This window comes from Anopheles ziemanni, chromosome X (assembly GCF_943734765.1).
Source record: "Anopheles ziemanni chromosome X, idAnoZiCoDA_A2_x.2, whole genome shotgun sequence".
NCBI lineage: Eukaryota > Metazoa > Arthropoda > Insecta > Diptera > Culicidae > Anopheles > Anopheles ziemanni.
In genome coordinates, this window is record NC_080707.1 from 4,194,788 (window position 1) to 4,215,586 (window position 20,799).

At 50.4% G+C, this 20,799-nt stretch overlaps 1 protein-coding gene across 1 annotated transcript; it reads right to left on the reverse strand.

The window, feature by feature from the left end:
• Positions 1 to 328: 328 nt before the first annotated feature.
• Positions 329 to 19,329, reverse strand: LOC131290588 (integrin alpha-PS2). The gene is made up of 10 exons (XM_058319746.1): positions 19,127 to 19,329; positions 12,175 to 12,296; positions 10,578 to 10,675; positions 10,348 to 10,477; positions 9,079 to 9,140; positions 8,956 to 9,004; positions 7,379 to 7,453; positions 1,062 to 4,236; positions 488 to 989; positions 329 to 421 (listed from the first exon to the last, which is right to left on the reverse strand). The coding sequence occupies exons 1-10, from the start codon at positions 19,327 to 19,329 to the stop codon at positions 329 to 331; spliced, it is 4,509 nt and encodes a 1,502-aa protein (XP_058175729.1).
• Positions 19,330 to 20,799: the final 1,470 nt, after the last annotated feature.

Sequence of the window (20,799 nt, forward strand, 5' to 3'; positions counted from 1 at the left end):
CGCCTGCCGTTGCTTGGCCGCTCCTAGGCTGTAACAGAAGCGACCAGAAGGGGTAAAACAGTTGTGTGAAAAGGGGTTTCTTGCTGTATGCGTGTCCGGAAATCGCTCCTCTAAATATCCTTTTTTTTTTTTTTTTGGCGGATGGCACAATAATGTTTGGCTCGCGCGGAACCAAGCGCGCATTCTGCAAGCGGTTCTGCTAGTATTGGCGGGTCCGGATGTTTGGCGGAGTTTTCGCATATGTGCATTTGCTTTTTTGTTTGACAGGGTTAGGGGTTTTTGGGTTAGGGGGCTTCCGAATGTGTGGATGTATGCGGTTTGGCCGTGTTCACAGATGCTCGTCGCCGTGATAGTTACCGTTCCGATTCAGAGGCTGCCGCTCGGACGAATCGGTCGGGCGGTTGCGCTCGAAAAAGCCACACTGGAATTGGAAGAAGGATTGGCGTTAGAGATGCGTTGTGTGTGTGTGTTGGTCGTTCCAGCTTACCTTGGAGAGTAGGTAGATGAGGAGCAGCAGGATGAGGGCGCCGGCACACGCCGCCAGCACCACGATCCACAGCGGCACGACGTCCGGCTTGACGGTCGGCTCCGGCACGGCCAGCACCTGGATCTCGTGCGTCTTGATCGGCTTCTCCTTCGGCTGGCCGATGTACGGCAGCTTGGTGACGCGCGCCACGAGCATGGTGGAGAAGTGCAGCGGCGTCGAGGAGGACAGTTGGTGGAGCGTGTGGGCGACGACGCGCGTGCGCAGCGCCACGAACGCCACGTCCTTGTTGCCGATCGGCCCGGCCACGCAGTGTATGATGGCGCAGCGGGTCGCGTGGCACTTCAGCGCCTCCTCGAGCGCCCGATCCGACGAGTCCGGCTCGTCCGCCTGCCGTCGCTGTCGGTCGAATCTTTGGTAGTACTTGAACTTCTGGTCCACCGTCTCGTGGCCCTGGTTCAGGTTGGCCTGCTTCAGATGGGCCGGGGTGTACCCGGGTGGGACGCTGGAACCGCGCTGATGGTGCTGCTGCTGCTGCTGCTGCTGCTGCTGATGGAGGTACTGTTGCTGCTGATACTGCTGGCGATCGCGCAGATCCGAATCGCCGTACCCATCCTCCGGGTGATCGTACGTGTCGTAGTCTTCATCCTCATTCTCATCGGCGATACCGTTGTACGCGTTGCTGGAGTACGTCGCTGACTCGTACTCCTCCCGGCTGTTGTAATGGCCGCGCCCCGCCGAGGTCGACCCCGACGAGCTGGCGTGGAACGTAGCGCTACTCGATTGCGATGTACCCGCGGTGCTGTGATGCTGTTGCTGCGTACTACTACCCTGGGAGTAGTCGGTCTTGATCTTGTTCTCAAACCGTCCGAGATCGTTCGTACTCAGCCCGCCCTGGATGGGGCTGACGTGCAGGAAGTCTGTCACCAGCACACCCGACGACGACGACGACGACGACGACGACTGCCGGAGAGCATCGCCATCCTGCTGACTGTACATGCGGCGACGTGTGGAAGACCCCGAACCGCTGCTACCGACACCTCCCATCACCGACGACGACGACGACTCGCCTTGGCTGTAGCGCGTCGTGCCATCCAGGTTCAGGTGACCACCGGGTCCCGAGTTGGTGGTGCGGTGCTCGCTGCTCTCACTGACATACACACGTCCATCCTCGCCCCGGTAGGTGGTACGGTTCTTGGAGGTGTAGTGCACCACCGAGGAGGACGTGCTGGTGTTACGCGCACCCGCGCCGTATCCGGAGGCACCACTCACTCCTACCCCGCGTTCGCCCGCGTAGGACGCATCGGCATGCTGCTGTGCGCCACCGGTGGAACTGGCCGCATCGTAATACTGTGTCCGGTAGCCACTCGAACTACCGCTCGTTCCCGCTCCCTGGCGATAGTGTCCATGCTCTCCGCTTACCGCATTGTAGCCGCTACCACCTTCGGTTTGGTAGCGTCGTTCCCCGCCCGAAACCCGATGGAACTGGCCACCCTCCGACGCGGCGGCACCCATCGACGAGGTGGAAGAGGAGGAGGAAGAGGAGGAGGAGGAAGACGATGATCCTGATGAGGAGGATGAGGAGTATCGGGACTCGGAGGCAGCGCCGCTCGCTCCGCCTGCCGACTGGCTGGAGGAGAAGTACGAGGCCGAGTTGGAGCCGGCGGTGCCGGAACCGGACGCGACGCTGTTGATGCTGGCGGTGCGGCTCGCCGCCGACGAGTAGCTCGTGCCGGACACGCCGACCTTGTCGAGGAAGGACTTGCGCGCCAGCACGCTGTCGATGGCGAGGTTGCGCGGGTTCACGTACTCCGTCGGCTGGCACTGGATGTTGCCGTGCGTTTCCGGCTGGTTGAGCAGGTACATCAGCGGCACGCCGTCGATGGTTTCGTGCGGCCAGAGCAGGTAGAACTCCGCCTCGTCGATGGTGGACGGGCCCTCGTTGCGGATCTCGTAGATGTGCACCACCTGCTGGCCGATGTCGCGCTCGCTGCTCGCCTCCTCCAGCGTCTTGTACTCGGTGTAGTTGTAGAGGAACTCGTTCGGCAGCGACACGCCGGACATGGCCAGGTCCGTCTGCACCAGGATGCCGATGCTCTTGCGCAGCACGTTGTCGCCGGTGCGGTCGGGCGCCTCCGCGTTGGTGGAGTTCGCCTCCATGTAGAAGTCGTAGCTCGAGCCCATCGAGCCGGCGGCCAGCGATGGCGCTAGGATGACCTTGAAGTTGACGACCTTGTCGCGCGACAGCGGGTTGCCGATGTCGCACTTGAGCGTCTTGTTGGTGGCGGCCGACGGGGCCGTGCAGAGGACGGGCACGTCCTTCACCTCGCCCAGCCGGTCGACGCGCCGGAAGTCGAGCCCCGGCGGCACCACCATGTAGAAGCCGGCCTCGAACGCGTCCTCGTCGTGGTTGGTGATGAGCACCTCGAGCGAGAGCAGCTTGTTCGAGCCGAGCAGGTAGTTGTCCACCGAGCGGATCTCCATGTGCAGATCCGGCACGCACACGTTGTCCGGGCCGCAGTTCTTCTGGATGTTGATCGAGTCCCGCTGCACCGTGCCGCGGTTCGCGTCCAGCACCGGCTCGGCGACGGCCCGCGGGCGCCGCTGGCGGCTCTGGGCGGCCGCGCTCTGCCGCAACCGGTACGTCATCTCCACCTCGAGCGGCGTGATCTTGTCCCGGATCGCCTCGCCGATGTACACCGTCTCGCTGCGGCACTCCAGCTTGCCGCGCTGCAGCCGAATCGACTGGTTGCGCGTGCTACGGCCCTCCTCGTTGTGGAAGAACATGCGCGGGCTGCGCTGGTTGCGGGCGTCCAGCGTCCACGACACCTCGATGTCCAGCGCCGACGGCACGTTGTCGCCGTGGTACTTGAGGCACGAGTTCACCACCGTGCACGGTACCATCTTCTTGCTGCCGCGCGGCATCTCGCACGTCCGGTTGTCCAGCGAGATCAGCTTGTTCTCCGACTCGAACAGCACGCTCGCCTCCATGGCCGCGACCGGCCGTGCCTTGAACACCAGCGCCTTGTCGGAGTCGTACGCGCCCACCACCAGGTCCGGGTAGCGGTTGCCATCCAGATCGATGCCGCCGGACAGCGAAAAGCCGAACGTGGACACCCGCCCGACGCCCAGCATATCCTCCGCCTGGATCACCTGCGACGCCTTCGGCAGCGGCCCGTCCCGCGACCCGTAGAACACGTACACCGTGCCGCGACCGCTCGGTCCATCGTAGGGCGCGCCCACCGCAAAGTCCCCATAGCCGTCCAGGTTGAGGTCGGCCAGCGAGCACACGGCCAGCCCGAACCGGCCCCGGCTGTTGGTGCCGTCACGCGTGTCCAGCTCGCGGAACTTCCCGCCCCGGCCGGACGTCGACCCCTGGTACATGATGTACACCCGGCCCGTCTCGTACTTGCCCTCGTTGTTCGGCTCGGTGTGCATCGGTGCGCCGATGATCAGATCGTCCAGCCGGTCACCGTCAACGTCGACCGACGCCAGCGAGTACCCGAAGTACGCCCCGATCTGCTCGCCCGTGATGTTCTGCTGGTTGGTCATGTTCCACGAGTACAGCACCACCTTGCCCAGCAGGCCGGCCCCGCGCGGCTTACCCACCGCCACGCCCTGCGTGCCATCGCCATTGAAGTCGCCGGTGGTGGCCGAGTACCCGAGGTAGCTGTCGTCCTCGTTCTTCTGGTCCTCCGGCGTCTTGTACACCTTGTCCTTCGGGTTGTTCAGGCTGAACGAGTAGATTTGCCCTGCAGGCGACACGAACGTACGGGTTTACACGGGGGGGCAGGGCGAGGGGAGAACAGAAAGAACGGTCGCATTAGTCACGGCATAGTCCGAGGTCGGCGTACCGACTCTTGCGGGAGTTACGGGTCTCTAGCGAGACGCTAGCGGACACGCAGTTACTCGCAAACGTGAGTGTACAGTGTTTCATTTCCACCATTGACACCAAACATCAGGATGAGCACCACACGAGACATTCTTATACATTTTGAGCCATTAACACCATATCAGGAAATCACTAAAGTCTTCATACACCATCAAAATCCAGCAGTTCAACTGCCAACTGGTCAAACAGATGATGATATATGTTTATCTATATTCCAGTACGTGTTTTAAGTATGCTTCATTCTAAATATTCTCGGAATTTAGGAGTCTGTGTGGAAGAAGACATTAATATTTCTGGAACTAATGGTTCTCTCGTTTTGAAAGCTACTATCAAGTACTGCGATTCATAGTATAAACCGCGCGCAGATTGTCATATAGACCGAGAAGTACACGCTTCATACTAACAGATTATATCATCGGTTCTTGGGAAGGAATACATCCGGCTGACACATTTGAATATTTTCACCATAACATAGAGTACATAGAGTACGATCAGAAGAACTGGTTTGTATTGGTTGGACTGCATGATAAACTGTGCCAGGTCGACTTCAACCAACAAGGATACTTTTAACCAGCATATCACTTCTTTTCGATTTGTGAAGATCATAAGTTTGTCTTAAAAGGAAGAAATTGCTCTTATATGGACCACGCATGGGTAGCAAAGCAGATGCTAGTGCTTTTGGAGAGGTTGGTGTCATAACTCATCAAGAATTGCGATACTGAACTGGTTTATGTTTACCATTTGCTAGCTTTGTACCAAGACTTTTGTGACTTTAAGGAGGTGAAGGGCTTAAAACTGAGCCAACATGGTTAATGAACATGTCGTTTGGGACTTATTCGAAGTTTTCGAACTTATTAAGATCAAGATATTTGGCGTCAATGGTGTAAATTGACAATTTACCTCCACTTTTAGGAGCAACTGCACGTTTCTCAATATATTTATATTTAAGGTATGGGGTTAGTCAATATCGTCGTCGCATGCCGGGACCACCGCACGGATCGTGTTCAGGAGATCGTGTGGCGTCCCGGCTCGTATGGAAGTTATGCGTACAGAGTGTTGGTAAGAAAAGGATAAGAGAGAAAGAGTAAGAGAAGTAACAGAAGCACAGAAGCCTCGTAATGAACGGTATGTATGAATGTACATGGTAACTAGTTTTTTTGTTGGATGATCGACCGTCGAGGCAGTCAGGTACTCGACTCAACGAGAAGCCGTAGCTCGAGGCGAAGCACGCAGCCAGAACCGCCGGAGTAGTATTACTACCGTACTGCGTGAAGATGGTGGTATGTTTGTGTTTGGTTTTTCTTCTATTTGCTAATCTATTCTCGGATGCTGGCTAGCATGCGATCAATTCACGTCATAGCTTCGTATATTGTTCCAGTGAATCGATCTCTCCGAGCCGCGCGCGCCAAACAAGGCCTATGATACTAAAAATGGCAAGCTGCTGCTTGAAAGCGGCAGCGAGCAAGGGGTGGGGGCGGGGCGTATACGTATGGACGACTTGCGTCGTCTGCGATGATGAACGTTGGTTAGCACAAGGACACAGGTTGATGAGCAACTACGGATTTTGGATTTGGTAGCCTACGTCTACGGTAGTTCACGAGTCCACCGCTGCAGCCGTTCTTGGTTTTCCGCGGCATGAGCTGAACTGGGGTTGGTGGGAGGAAGTGGAGAGGGTGAAACAGTATGGAGTAAGGTGGAACTAAGGGTGACCCGAAAGCGTACGAAAGAACCCTCTCTGTTCCGGGAACGTTAAATGGCAAAGCAAGAAACTCTAGGAAACCTTAATGCTGCAAGGCACCAGACAGACAAACCAAACAGTTCTTGTGGAAAACTTTATCCATCACTTTAATATACAGTACACACATTCGATTTGGGAAGGAATGAAAGTAAAGGGAACCCATGCAGAGGAAGAATGTAAGCTGCGCCAGGTCAAACACATATCAAACGATTTCGTTTATCTGACCTGAAGGTACTAAAGCCGAAAATAACACATAGCAACTTCCAATGACTGCTGTCATTCAATTTTGATTGCACTTGACTAGGAGGTTCAAATTACTGCTTCTCAACAGGGCAAACAACACTCTGAATTTAACTTAAACACACTCAAAAGTAATCAAACTCAATCAAAAATACTAACAAAACCCAATATAACAACGAATCAATTGATTTTTAGGAAAATAACAGATGCTTTGTGGAACTGTCAAAACCAAAAACTGGGAAGTAACAATCGCAACCGTTCGAGTCGGCTTTTAGAAACGTTAGGACATTCAAAGGAGATTTGATTGCGCAAGGATTTCAAACGTTTACTTTTTCTTTACGATCGAAAAGTTTGTACTGAAGGATTTCCTTTCAATTAAAGTAGTATATAAAAATGAGATTTTTCTCTCCCATGTTTTCATGCCTTGCAAAATGGCCACCACCTTGCAAAATGCTATTGTAAAGGTTTCCCTTTTTCACCGGGTGTTAGGTGTAACATAAATCATTTACTTAAACTATTCCAACGCCGACACCAAACTAAGCCAACCGATTTTCCGGTTTATGTAACGCATTCCCATAATTCCGAAGATGTTTTAGTTGCTGATACCGGACAGCGTAAACCATGCGCAGACAAAACATGATGGGCAAAGCAACGAGGACGAATTATCAACAATAAATACACAAATATACATCAAGAAGTTTGACAGGTGGTATGGAAAGGATAGGCGAAACCCAGAGCACGTCGTTTTCGATCGAGGAACAACAGTAGGGTACACAACCGGAACAGGAAGCACCCGCAGAGTACGGACAAAGCGTGAGAAACGAGTGGGAAAGTGTTAGCACGAAAGTAGGAAAACATAATGGAGCGGTTTTATTTACGCTGGTTGGTTGGTTGGTTGGTTGGTTGGTTGGTTGGTTGGTTGATTATAGCTTGTTGGTTTCATGTTTTTTTTTTTTAGTAGTGGTTGTAAATATAAAAGTAAAATTGAAACTGTGAAAGATTTTTCAGGTCTTTTCAAGATTACCTCCTTCGCCAAAATGATTATACCGCGGGGGTTTATAGGGAAACACAACGTCGGTGTTAATGGAATACAATTGTCCTGAAATCATTCAAAAATGCGTGCACTCATCACAAGGAACAATTAGAAAAGGTGGCTTAACGTGGGGGGAGGGGGGGCGGTAGGGGGGGGTAGCTTGAGAGGGTTGGGGAATCGAGTCATCTTGAGTGTTGTTGGGGGTTGTTGGGGTGTATTCACTTTTTATTGGGAAGACGGGAAAAAACGCGACATGGTAGTCAGCCGTGATCTTCTATCCTTAAACATAGTTAAATATGTATGCATCTGTATGCGTATGTGTGGGTGTGTATGTGTGTAAATGTGTGTGTGTACATGGTTTACACAACTTTTCGCCATTCGATTACATTCGCCGACGCGGCTTGCAACATCAAACGGGGTGATTGGTGAGGGAAAACACTTAAAGAACAATCGGAGTATCGGACGTGCGGGCGGGTGGTGGTGGTGGTGGAGGAGGCGGTGCAAATAATCCCTGATGCTCCAACAGACTCCCTCTACCGGGACCGTGTGACGACAACGAGTGAACGCGGGTTTGTGCCCAACCCAACTCTGCACAAAGTCACTAGAACTAGGACAATTGGTTGATTTTCTTGTTGCTTGCTACTCTACCAAACACGCAAACGGGTGCAAAGGACACGCACGCCAAATGCAAAATGGGCTCCAAATCGTACAAATTAAAAAGGAAATAGAAAAAAATAATACACTTGGTAAAAAAAAATGAACATGCACACGAAACACATCAACACCTAGGTTACGTGAAGTGTCTAGGAAGCGGCAAACCGGCACTCTACGATGGGGGAGAAAACGGGTGCGAGGGCGGGAGGAATTGAAACGGAAAACGGGCAAAACCACTCCACCTCAACGCGAAGGTGTGGATCGGGACGCGCACACACACAGTCAGTGAAAACCGGGTGGGGGGAAAAAAATAAAACAGGACATTCTACTCTAGAAGTAAAACAAAAAAAAACAGAATCAAATTACAGGAAAACAGTCCACGCAGGGATGGGGTAGGTCGTACGAGGTAAAAAAAACAACGGGTCGAATGTTTGTGTTGCTGGATTAGCGTTTGCGCCGCACTACTCTAATCGCGTAAAACTGAAACTTATAAACTGTAGTCCGTATCAAAATGTCGTAACGATGAGGGGGGGAGTGGGGGGCACGAAGTGGGGATGTTGAAGACGTACGTCACGATGGGTGCCTTCGAAATTTCGAGTTCCTTTCCTTCGAATAATTTCTCCGGTATCAATTTGCAACTATCTACTGCAATTACAAGACAACTTTCCCCTTGAATTTGCAGTAAAAAGGGACGTAATTGAAAGAACAGTGACGAATGTTTAATTTAGTTCAAACAACTAAGGCGAATCTCTTTTGTCGGAAGCGTGTAATAGCTTTCCAACGTTCTGTGTTCTTCGCTGCAATGAGTAGAGATAGAGAGAACCAAGGGTGGGGCGCTGTGGGGGACAGTGGAGGGGGGCACCGAGACACGGAGATAAGTTGGGACACTTGCCCAGGGAACATGTACAACTTACCCTGCCAGTAGTAGCTGCCCGGCGCGCCGATGAATACTCGCGTGCCATCCTGCAAGGAAATCAAAAGCACAAAACACAAGTTAGTGAGGTTAGGAACCATGTCGACCGTGGCGAAACACCTACCTTGTTCAGGGCGGCACTGAAACCCGCTTGACATGATCCTTGCCGATGATAGCCCCAGTACGCTGAAAGTATGGTTGCGGACGAGAAGCAAAGAAAATCGTTTTTATTAACCCATTCCCGCGACGCACAGCTGGATACGGATGAATTCCGTCGCCCAAGGGTTCACGGTGACGCATGCGACACAGGGGGGAAAGATCAACCACGGATTAGGTGCTCCCTCCACCGGTCATCTATTAGTATAATTACAAAAGATAATGGCGCGCTGAGTTTATCTGTAGAGTGATAAACAGTCTGCCAATCGCCTCTTCAACAGATAGCTCTCGTTCCTGACGCTCGCTGTGCTTCAGAGTCGTACGTATTTGTTACGGTGTCGTTTATCAGTTTACTTCTAAGTAATCCGATCTCTGACTCAGGACTGACGGCGTTGTTCGCATCTGAGATGCTATCACCGTCCATCCTTTATCTGTTGTCACCGAATGACGTACAATTTTCGCCATTTTCTTTTTTCCCAGATCCTATTCGAGAAGACATTGTTTACTGCATACCAGAACGATGTCGACTTTACTGTAGCTTAGTTTTGTTGAACTAAGTCGACCTTCACCAATGTACATGGAAGTAGAGTTGTGTGTTATGAATCTTTCGACGAATGAATGTCGTCGCGTGAGAATCATTTCTGGGAGATTCCTTCAACTTGACACAGGAACATTGGATGTTCCAACATGAATAAATCACCAATCATTAATAAACTATTAATTTCAAACGAATCATGATTCACCAAGAATACGTAGGATTCTAAATTTGTTTGAATATCAGCAGAATTAGCGCCTACAAATTACAAACCGTATCCAAAAAGGATCCATGACTCAAACTCAACTAAACTCAATTTTGCTGAAATATTCACTCAGGTTCATGAATCTGAGTAACACAACTCTACAGGGAAACGCTTATCTTTATACTTAGTTGGAATAGTTGATGGTTGATAGACTAAGAGTGCGAGAAAGATAAACGTTTCCCGTCACGTGGGAAGAAGGAGAGTCGTGCAAACGTCGTGAGGCTAAACTAACGTTATGGATATTAAATTGATGTGCATCACTTTGCCTTTAGTGTCTCAAAATGCCACTCGTTCGAAGGGGCATGTGCGGTTCACCGGAGGAGTATACCCGGGAAGCAAAGCGAAGCTAAAGGATTGTCAATGCGTCACCGTGTTCACTAGCTCGTACTCGTTCGATGAACCCCTGTCGCCCGTATTTCGTCCAACCAAACACTGACCTGTACGGCACGGGGAATACTCCTGAAACTCGCGCATGTTGTTCTTGGCGATGTGGCAGGTGCCAACCGGCTCGACCCGCTCCGCCTTCCTCGGCTGAAGCTGGTGGAACACGTACCGCGGAGCACACGCCTTTGAAAGAAAAGAAAGAAAGGGAAAGAGTCTTCAGTTAAAGCAAGCCAACGTATCCCGCTCGCGGAATGAGGCCAAGGTTGACCGGGGTGCGACCTACCACCAGCGGGCCATCGACTCCAGCGCTTGTCACCGTTGCGCCAAACCACTGGTTCGACTTGGTATCGATTTGTTCGTTTTGCTCGTTGAAGTTGTTTCCTGCGGGCGAAGGATGAACGGATGGAGAAAAAAAACGTATTAAAAAACGATTGTGTTCATTGGGCCGGGTCGCGAACTCGTACCAGCGGCTGCCGAACGAAACGAAACTAAACCGCGGACACTACACTACTGCCATCTGTTTACCAAATAAAATGCTCTGTCGAGGCACACTACATCCTGTGCTCGGGTATACTATTTATAGGTATGCGTGTACCTGCGCGTGTGTGTTTGTGCGTATGTGCGAGTTGTTTTTATAGAGCTCTACGGATGGCGGATGGCCCGCCTCGACCCGCTTTCATCAACCCACCTTTGAAGGTATGAAAACACTTTTCCAGACCTGATTGCGTAAGGAAGAAAATGGAAAAGTCAACAACTGTTTCGCCCCGCGCACTGGCTTCTGTGACTTACAAGGCAGTGTGAGAGAAAACAAACGTAGGCCACTACACACCAAACCCCGTCGTTAAGAAAGAAACAAAAAACAACGAAAAGGAAACCCGGATGAAAAAGGGTGCAACTCATTCGGAAGCTCCAAATGGGGGAAAAACAGTTTACAAACGAAAAGAAAACCCAACGGTTTCGTACGGTTTCCGTTGGAATGGTTTAAGCTAACCGGCCGCGGGCATCAGCAACGTAACAGAACCAAATGTTTCTCTATCTATCGATCTTCTATGTTCTACGTTTCGCATATGAAATGCAAGCTACAAGCCGGGGAGGGTTGTATAATACAGAGTGTTTTTCGTGGTGACTTGCATTAGAAAAACGAAAATGGCGAAACGATAAATGCTCCCTCTTCTGCGCGATGCGCGAAACCATTACTTGCCGTACAAATCAAACTGGATATCGGTAATGTTAGAGGCAACGGAGCGCAAGGATTTCATTTCAAGAATGGTGACGTTTTCTGCAAGAAATAACACGCAATTTGTAGCTGTACTTTTATGTTTTGCAAACGGTGCAAAGAAAGTCTACACCGCGCTCCGGATAAGATAAGAATAACCATTTTAACCTTTGTTTGTCGAACATCATAAAAAGGAGTAAATGAATAATGAAAGCAAAATTAATACCCACTTTTTTGGGTGACTATTTTCGTCATTTTCGCAACAAACAGTTAGTAATAGCGAATTAGCGATAACTGTTACACCAACGTCAAATTTAAAAATTTACTCATGGGAACTATTTTTGTTTCTCTCGATCTTGTAGCTGCGTTTACAACCGCAGATAGTGCGTTCGGTTTTAGAAAAACAAAACAAGCAGGAAACAGCTGCTAGTTAGAGATTGTTCGCGTATGCAGTAGATGGGAATTTCCGCTGGTTCGGTGATTCCAGCCCCGCTTGATACGTTACATCGTAGATCGTTTTTTCGGATGAAGAGAACAAGCCAACTCCCGCTCGGAAACTGATCACAGATGTTTACCATCACAGATGTTCAGCTTCCTGCAGATCGCTGCAATCGTCAGCTTCAGCGCACAGCTAGAGGTGGGACCCTAGAGGGTGTTTACTTACCTTTCGTGTCGAAAGGCACCAGATAGCACCGGTGGTCGTCGTAAATGTCGCAGCGATACACGGCACCTCCCTCGATCACATCCGGTTGCGTGGTGTTGGCGGTCGGTGCGCCCACGATCACCCTGGCGTGGGAGGAGAAGAACGTTGGAGCGTTACTCATTCAGCTTGTCTACTCTAGGCTATCGACTACGCAAACTAGGGACCGTGTTGCGGAAGTTGAGCGGAAGAACGTCCACCGAGGCGACTGGTCATTTGGTTTGACATTTCATGCAAGTAAATTTCGCCATCTCTTTGTCACACGAACGAACGATAGTTTGGCAGGAAATATTCGGAATATTACTCATTTTAATGCGCGAGTTCATGAGAAGTGAGATGGAGAGATGTTTCTCAGATACCGAGTTTGACACTTGGATTTTACGACATTCTGAAATGTCGCCATTCTGAAATGACGGAAAATTCTGCACAAAGCTATAAGCAAAAACTAAGCTAGATACATCATGGTTCAAACAATTCATCCCAACTTGTGGATCTCTACGGCTTCCTGGAATGTGGTCCTTAAGATTTCATTTAAGAATTACATAAATTTGGATATTAATTATTTCTTGTGCTATATCGAGCTCCCCCTCCCTTTAAAACGAGGTTCGCACATTGTTATCGCTAAACGGGTGAGTGAAATGAATGGACAAATCGACCACGAAACTATTTCGAGGCTCCTCGATCCCATTTCGTGGTCCACGACTATCGGCACCGGGCGGAATTCAAGGGAAAGGCGCACATTCGCACCAGCTGCAACACAAACCGGGACCATATCGCAACGTTTCGCATTGACTTTGACGCCGTCGGCCGCCTTTTCGCCTTCTGCTGAACGTTTTGTCTCTGCAAGGTCGACTGGTTACGACCACCGGCGCGCCATCACTTCTGCAGCACCGAGCGGTGTTGGGAGCGGTGTATGCAAAAGGGATTATAGCCCCTGTTCGAGTTTGCTAGTCGTTGCCACCGAATCCACGATGCCACGGTATGCCCATTTAAGCCTCCAAATGTGAGCCTCCAAATCCAGAGCTTCCTAGATGACAGATGGCGGATACATCTAAGGTACCTAGGAGCTATGGTTACACTGCCTTTCGCCATGATTATGTTTACGAAATCACTGGTTGGAGGCCACATCCACAAGCGCGCAGCAAAGGGTAAGCCTAGCAACAGAGAAGGCGGACTTTGTGCGCTTGTTCGTAAAATTCGGGGAACCTTCTGGAGGCCGGCGGTCCTGTCTAATTTCGTCTACAAAGGAGCATTTCTTCTAGGAGCCGGGTCAAGTCCAAGGTGTGAACCGGAAGACATTATCGCATTCGAGTCGATAGATACCCGTGGATAATTTCTCAGTCTCGTCCTCCTCCTCCTCCTCCTCCTTCTGCTGGTGTGCGCCAGGAGCTACAGACGCAACTAGAACTAGGCAACGGAAGTGATGAATGGACAGAAACGAAACGTGACACCGAGCGCTACCCGGGCCAACGTTAGGAAGGAACCAATTTGTATTCCGCAGTCGGTACTGCCTAGGATAAGGCGGCGGCGAGCGAAGACGAACACAAAGTTCTGAATCCAGCCACCACCGCCACCGCCACCTCCCTCCGCCGGCACCTTCCTGTCCGACTCGTCCAACTTCCGCTCCATCACAGGCGGACGATACCAACGACCGAATGATCGATCGGATCAGGTCATCGGCAGGGCGATTAATCATGGCCGTACGGAAACGTCATAAATGGAAACCGCCACCGCGGAAACCGGAATGGCAACCCGCTCCGGCCGACCGACTTTCCGACAACACCACCGCGCGCAAGCGTGCATCGTACGCCATTCGTGCCACATGTGTGCATGTGTGCGTGTGTGTGTGTTTGTGCTTGGCTCGCACCGCGAGAACGGGGCTTGCGATTGAAACCTTTCTTCGGAGCTTCCGAAGGGTTGGGAAAAACTCGAAAACACCACTGCACAGTGGGCACCTTCGAGCAAATAGCGGGATTAAATTATTTTACGATTAAGTTCCACTACGCCCTACATTTAAAAGTGTGTTTTCAGGCATTCTTTCACATAGGCGCTAAATAACATGATAATAAGCCATTATGACTTGTTCACTGAAGCTATTCGTACGTGAAAGTGCGACTAATTACTGATCAATACTGCAGTTATGTCTTCGACAAATTTTACATTTATCTAGATTTTTTTATGATAACCAAAGTAATCATCAATACGGTTTACTGTATAGCTCAGAAGTTGTCGTAAAGGTATAAAAAAATATGAATAATTTGCTAATCCTGACTCCTATCTGCAGATAAACCCGTCGTAATGTAAATTTGTCTTTATTATATATACAAACAAAATGAAATTAAAAACAGTATTGATGATTGAACTCGCACCAAAACCCCAAGAGTTATAAACGCTTATTATCATCTATAATTTCATTTTATTTAATCTTTAGACGAACTTTGCATTTTTGGATTTTGATCGCATAGTTCTCAGAATCGGTTGGATTCAGAATTTATACTCCTGACTTCCATCCCGGCCAGCGCCCATTGTGCACTGGGAGGGCCAGCACCGGTCAGCGCTTTTGCGACCATGTTTGGCCCTTTCGGACGTTAGCTGACACACGCTCCCACCCCCCTTCCGAACCACCAGGTTGCATTGACCGATCAGCGCCAGCTACCGCACATTAAGCGAATACAAAACAAATAAAAAAAAAGGAGCGATGAAATAAAAACAAGGTACGCCGCCTTATAAGTCCAACAATGGGACCCAAATAGGGAAGGAAAATGTTCACTGCAGATACACCCCGTTCTGTTCGTCCGCATATGTGTGTGCGTGTGTGTGTATTTATGTATCTTCTGCCCGTCAAGAATGTCCCGCCGGAGAAAAGCCGAGGGGCCGAAGAATGCGAATGCCCCAGCCATGTCGCGATGCGAATGCGAAGGATCTTCCCCTATGGAAGCGGGCAGCAGCTACAATTAACATGAAACCATCATTGTTGACCCCACACTCGTGACCGGCTCGGGATACGGGAGCATTTATAAAACAAAATAAAAAAAAACAACAACCACGAGGGAAGATGCGACCAGAAACGTATTTTATCGCCGACTTCGATCGAACCCGATGATCGAGGGTCCGCTATGGCGGGGGACGGCCACGTGCTGCAGGGAGAACAGCGTTAAAAACGCGAGCCCTTTTTCAAAAAGGTTCCTCCTTTTTCAAACTTATTTGTAAGCTGTAGAATGTACAAAAATAACAGACAGCTAGAGTTGGGTGGTTTAGAAATAACGTGAATTACCGGATCTGGCATCAACGGAACACGATGCAAAACAAAAACTAAGAACAAGTCATCATCTGCCCTAACATAATCTTCAATAGTTCCGGTTAATAGATTTAGTATTAGTTAGCTAAGTCGGGTTTTACCGTACGTACGTACAACCAGAAACAACAACAATAGATTAAACAGAAAATCAGTCGACTTAATTCTGATGAAAAAGCCTTGCACAACATTTATAAGGAAAATAAATTTATAAACATATAATACTCATTAGTAGATCTTCCGAGAAACTACCAGAGATAAGACATGAAATACTTGGAATAACTCTTGTTTTTCATGAAATACTTGGAGCAAAGGAACGAGATCGATCTGTTAAAAACAAGTTCTTAGTAAAACTTGAAAAGTAAACTTTTATTATATAAAACGTTTTGATCGAATTGTGGTTAATCACTCCAGAAGAACCTTTAGAATTAGGAATTCACAAGTCCACAAACGATTCGGAGTTGCCTCTTAATGATTTAGGCTTAGTTGGACTTAGTTGTATAGTATTCTATAAGTTAATTTTAACATTTTTACAATTTCATCTAACTTTTTCAATGAGAGATTCATGAATGATTGGAGATTTTTCAACATCAAGAGTTTCAAAGCATCAAAAAATCATGAATCAATTGGAGTGAATCTCGGATGTAAGATTCATAAGACACATGTGGCTAAAGCTAAACAAACCCGTGTCGCCAGAAGCGAACGTCATCCTCTACTCCTTCATCCGAATGTCTGGGAGGGAAACAACCGAAGCGCAACGCTGTGACAAAAACGACCAACGTCTTCACCAGCGCCGTCGGGTTGGGAAAAAGACGGGACAATAAAATCAAATTAGCATGTTGAGCCAGAGCATCGAGTGGCCGTACTTGACGTCCCGCCCCGGGGGCTCTCTCCCTCTCCCTCTCTCTCTTGCCCTCAGCCCTAAAAACAAGGCCAGACGACAAGCAGCGCGCAGCAGAGTGGAGAGCCCACCCATCATAAAATGCACGAATTTCATAAACATCTGTGCAGCATACGAACACGGGCACGGGAGAATGGCGGCTTCCAGCGGCAGATGTTTTCCCCATATTGCGACGGCGACATAGGCTGCCTTCACTCCGGCTCGGGTTGAGGCGAACCTAGGCGATGCCTCGGGAAAAAAGGCAATTTCCCGTGCGCCAAGGATGTCTTGGAGCGATCCGTTGCCTGCTGCCTGCCTGCCGTACGAAAAGTCAAACACCCTCGCACATATGTGCTTCCGGCGGCGGGAAGGAATATGCAAGCATATGCAGGCATGCCGAATGCGGCCCAAGATGTGCATTTTTAAACAGTCTTAAATGAGCCTATACTCGTATGGTCTCCTCGTGCCTTCGGAGCGAGTTCGCGATGCAAATACTCACTGGCAGAGCTATTCTGGAGTTCACTGGAAATCTGAAGCCCTTCGCCGAGGTTCCTCGGGGAGGTTACCAACAAGTCCGCCGAGTGTGGCGACCTTCGACCGGTTATACCCTGTCCCATGCAACCATCCATCGTCTGGTAATTTGGAAATGGGCTACCCAATTGAATAATTACACACTCTGAGTGGAGGGATTGCTTAATCATATTGATCCTGTTAACCAACTCCCAGCGGCCCTCATCTGATTACCGATCGGTGCTTCTCTCTGCGCACACTGAAAAGTGAACGTTAACCGCAAACCGCCTCCAGCTACGGGCTACGCCCTCGGTTGACCCTTTTTCTGGCGATCTGTCATCGGCGGTGTCTCGAACCCGATCGCAATCACCCTCCTCCTTTGCTGCGTATCGGCACAATTATGTCGAGCAATTCGTCGGTTCCCTGCCTCCACCGCCACGATTGGGGTACTTCCCCCCATCGCGCGCCCGAGTCACGGTCGAGACCTTCGCGTTACTGTCCGGTTGATGTGAAATGATAACACGACGTTCTCATGGTGCTGCATGGATGAGCATATGCGGACTCTGACTGACAGACGCGCTGCTTTTGACACGGGCAAGAAGCAAGCGATTATGATGCTTCCTCCGGAGTCTCTGGCGTGGGCCATAAAGGGGCTCGAAGGGAGAGCGCGGAGGGATGTGCATTCTTTCGCCGGAGTTAAGAGGAATCGCATCAGGATGTCCTTATCGCGTTTTGATTGCCGAATACCGAGTGCGGGAAAGGAGAGACGCGCAAGGAAAGCCTGGAGAGCGAGCAAATCGAACTGGCCGATGACGTTACGCAAAGTCAAAATCTGAAATGACACCATCGTCGAAGGCGTGAACGGAGCGCTAAGATCATCAGGTGCAGACGACGGTTATAGGACTCATCGTCACTCCGCGTTCGCGCGCTCAAGGCAAACAACATGCCAGTTTCTACCGAAAAAAACCGCCCGAACCCTACACTCGTTCGTATTACAGTGTTGCGCGGAAATACATACTCAGCACTGAGGCGAGTGCGAGGTTAGCTTTTCGTGACGTTAGTGCACTCGATGAGTTGTCCGCATCCGTGTCGGGATAAATCTCCCGAGAACGTTATTTATTGTTCACTCAAAGAGCGTTTGTGAAAGCGGTGAATTTTCTTCTTTCACCAACCAACCAAAAAAGCAAAATAACCTGAAACCCTCTACTCGAAAGCGTTACTAACTTTAATGACTCAAAGGTACCGTTCACTTGCCCTTTGGGACAGACAGTGGAGGAAATGCCAATAAGTGCAGGCCCTGAGTGCTATCGTTGCTTGATTTTGCACCAACGTGCGGTTATCTTCTTACTATAAGCTAGTGGATGTTTCTGCCCGAGGTGTGAGGGTAATATTTGCAAAATGACAAGCGTGTAAATGCCCAAAGCAAACAGTATCTCTAATGGTGCTGCAAAGACGACGGCAATGAAATTGTTGACCTCTGGGGAGTCGAACTTAAGTAAGAAGTACCTTACACCATCTATAAGAATCCTTCCGTTCCAACGTTGTGTTGTTTACTAACGTATACAAGTGTTCCCTCCTGCCTTTATACTTGTAGTTAAGCCTACTAGATTCAATTCTGGTGTTAATCTGAGAACAGCTAACAGAAAAGAGGATTGTTTTTATCATTTCGTTACGACAGCAACATTTTACTTATCCATCTAGGATCGTTATGCATCGCTGCGATGCAGTGTCACCGTGCAGTGTAAACAACGACAATCGGTTTAGAAAATTAGTTTTGCCAACAACAGGCACTTACGACATGTAAATTGCGTTTGCAAATGACACCATATTGCGAGTTCGAGAAAGGACTAAGGAAATTTCTTACAGCCAGAAGTTACAATCCGTTTCACCAAACCAGTGAACTTTAAGTACCTGCTTTCGACAACACGATGACTAACGATGAATTTGTTTATATGCAAGGTGCGGTTTATCAGCAAGGGATCGTAAAATGGTGGTTTTATGGTGGAACGAGCCCTGGCGTCAGCTAAGCTAAACTCGTAACTCAGATTCATTGAAAATGATAGGGAAGCTTGATAAGAATTAGATGCTGTAGTTGCTAACTGTAGTAACGAACACACAAATAAAAGATAGTCTGAAGGCTTGTAACACTTGTAACACTTGTAAGGATCTCGGGACAAACTCGGATTACACTTATGGGAATGTCGGTCAGTGTAACGGGAAGGTGTACGTACCAGCTCTTGTTCTGCTCGCGGTGCAGCGCCACGCTGAAGCCGAACATCGAGTTCGGGTCGCCCTCCTGAAGGATGAAGTTGATCGTATCCAGGTTGAATGCTGAGACGGACTGCTGCAGGCCGGCCCACGCCAGCAATCCGGTAACCGCCAGCTGCACCAGCCAGCGGCCACCCGCCCTCGCCGCTCTCTCCTCGCTACGCATGGTGCGCCCGTTCCGACGACACACTGCTGCTGAATCCAAACGCTGGTTGATGAGGCTGCGCGCTCGGCGGGAGCATCAACGCAGTTCGGTGTCTACCTCCGCACTCTGCACCTGCGATGGGTAGCGGGGTGGTAGTAGTTGTAGTAGATCGGGTACTCGAAACAAACAACGCACAGCGCTACACCGCATTCTCGTTGGCTTTCATTACGCTCGCGCGACGGTTGGTAAGGGGACGTCGAGGCAGATCTCCAGCAGATCTCGCCGTCTGCTCCGGTGTACGCCGCGATATACACTCCGGAGATGATGGCGACTCGCGACGCGATTGATTCGCGACAGATTCGACGCAAGCCCTGCTCAATGGCTTCGGGCCACAATGTGTGTCCTTTGATTGAAATTACATAATGTATATCAGCGACAACTCGCCCCCCGGCTGTCTCACCCTCAGCCCCCCCCCGCTCTCGCGACCGGCCCGCCTGCGCGCGCGCTCGCAACACCCACACGAATGCCCACGAGTTGTGCGCGCGCTATTTAAACGACCATGTCGTCATTCCCCGCGACGTCTCAGTGTGCGTACCGTTGGTAATGGTTGCTCCCACGTTCTCCACAAGACTCGGGCCCCGTTTGCCGTGAACGTGTAAACAAAATTCGGATCCCCGTCCCGTCCCGAAGGCATCCCTTCCCGCTTCCCCCCGCCCCCGCCAGAGTTCATCCGGCGAGCTGCATATCGCCGCGCCGAGTCAACCGAACCGTCGGAGGCTGTGCTGTGCTGCGATGATCGTACACTCGATACTGCACTTGCGACATTGCGGCTTTTCGGGGCCACGCGAGACGGCTTCCACGGTTCTCGCGGATTTTCGTTGACAGACCCACGCGCGCGTGCGCACGCAGCTTCCTTCCCTCCGAGGCGGAATGAATCTTGCCCTGAATCACATCAGCGCACGCTGCTGGCCAGCGGCGTACTTGCTTGTGTGTTCAATAATTTCTATAAATAGCCACCCATTTACGGGGTTTCGGTTTGGTGCCTGCTAGAACGAGCGCCGAAAACAAAAAAAAACAAAAAAAACCCAAAAACTACTCAAATCGAACGCCCGCCAGGCAGGCGTGCGGGCAGGAAATGAGTCACCCTGTACCCCTGGCCTCGCCCGGTGTCGTCCTCGGTGACGGATTTTCTCGACCCGAAGGGGACATTTCGGGGCAATGTGAAAACCGTTGTCACGGCTGGCCCCGATGGATCCGTTCCCTTCCCGGCGCATGAGCTCACTCGGAAAACATCTGTTCCGGGCGCGGGTGGGGGGGGGAGGGTTTTTCTGGCTCGTCCAGCGCCCGGCCGGGATGCAAACCGAACCCGGCAGGCATTTTCCGCCTCGGTGCACCGTTGGGACGGTACCGTTTCCCGGAAAGCCCACCGGACCGGGGTGAAATGCGCGAATTTGCGACCATACGATGCGCCCCCCTTACCCGTCTTCGCTG

Coding starts and splice junctions, on each gene's coding strand:
- LOC131290588 (XM_058319746.1), bottom strand. CDS start 19,329: ATGCGTAGCGAGGAGAGAGCGGCGAGGGCGGGTGGCCGCTGGCTGGTG. Junction 4,237..7,378: donor TAATCATTTTGGCGAAGGAG/GTAATCTTGAAA, acceptor TGTCGCCTGCAG/GGCAAATCTACTCGTTCAGC. Junction 990..1,061: donor GATCTGCGCGATCGCCAGCA/GTATCAGCAGCA, acceptor GCGCGGTTCCAG/CGTCCCACCCGGGTACACCC.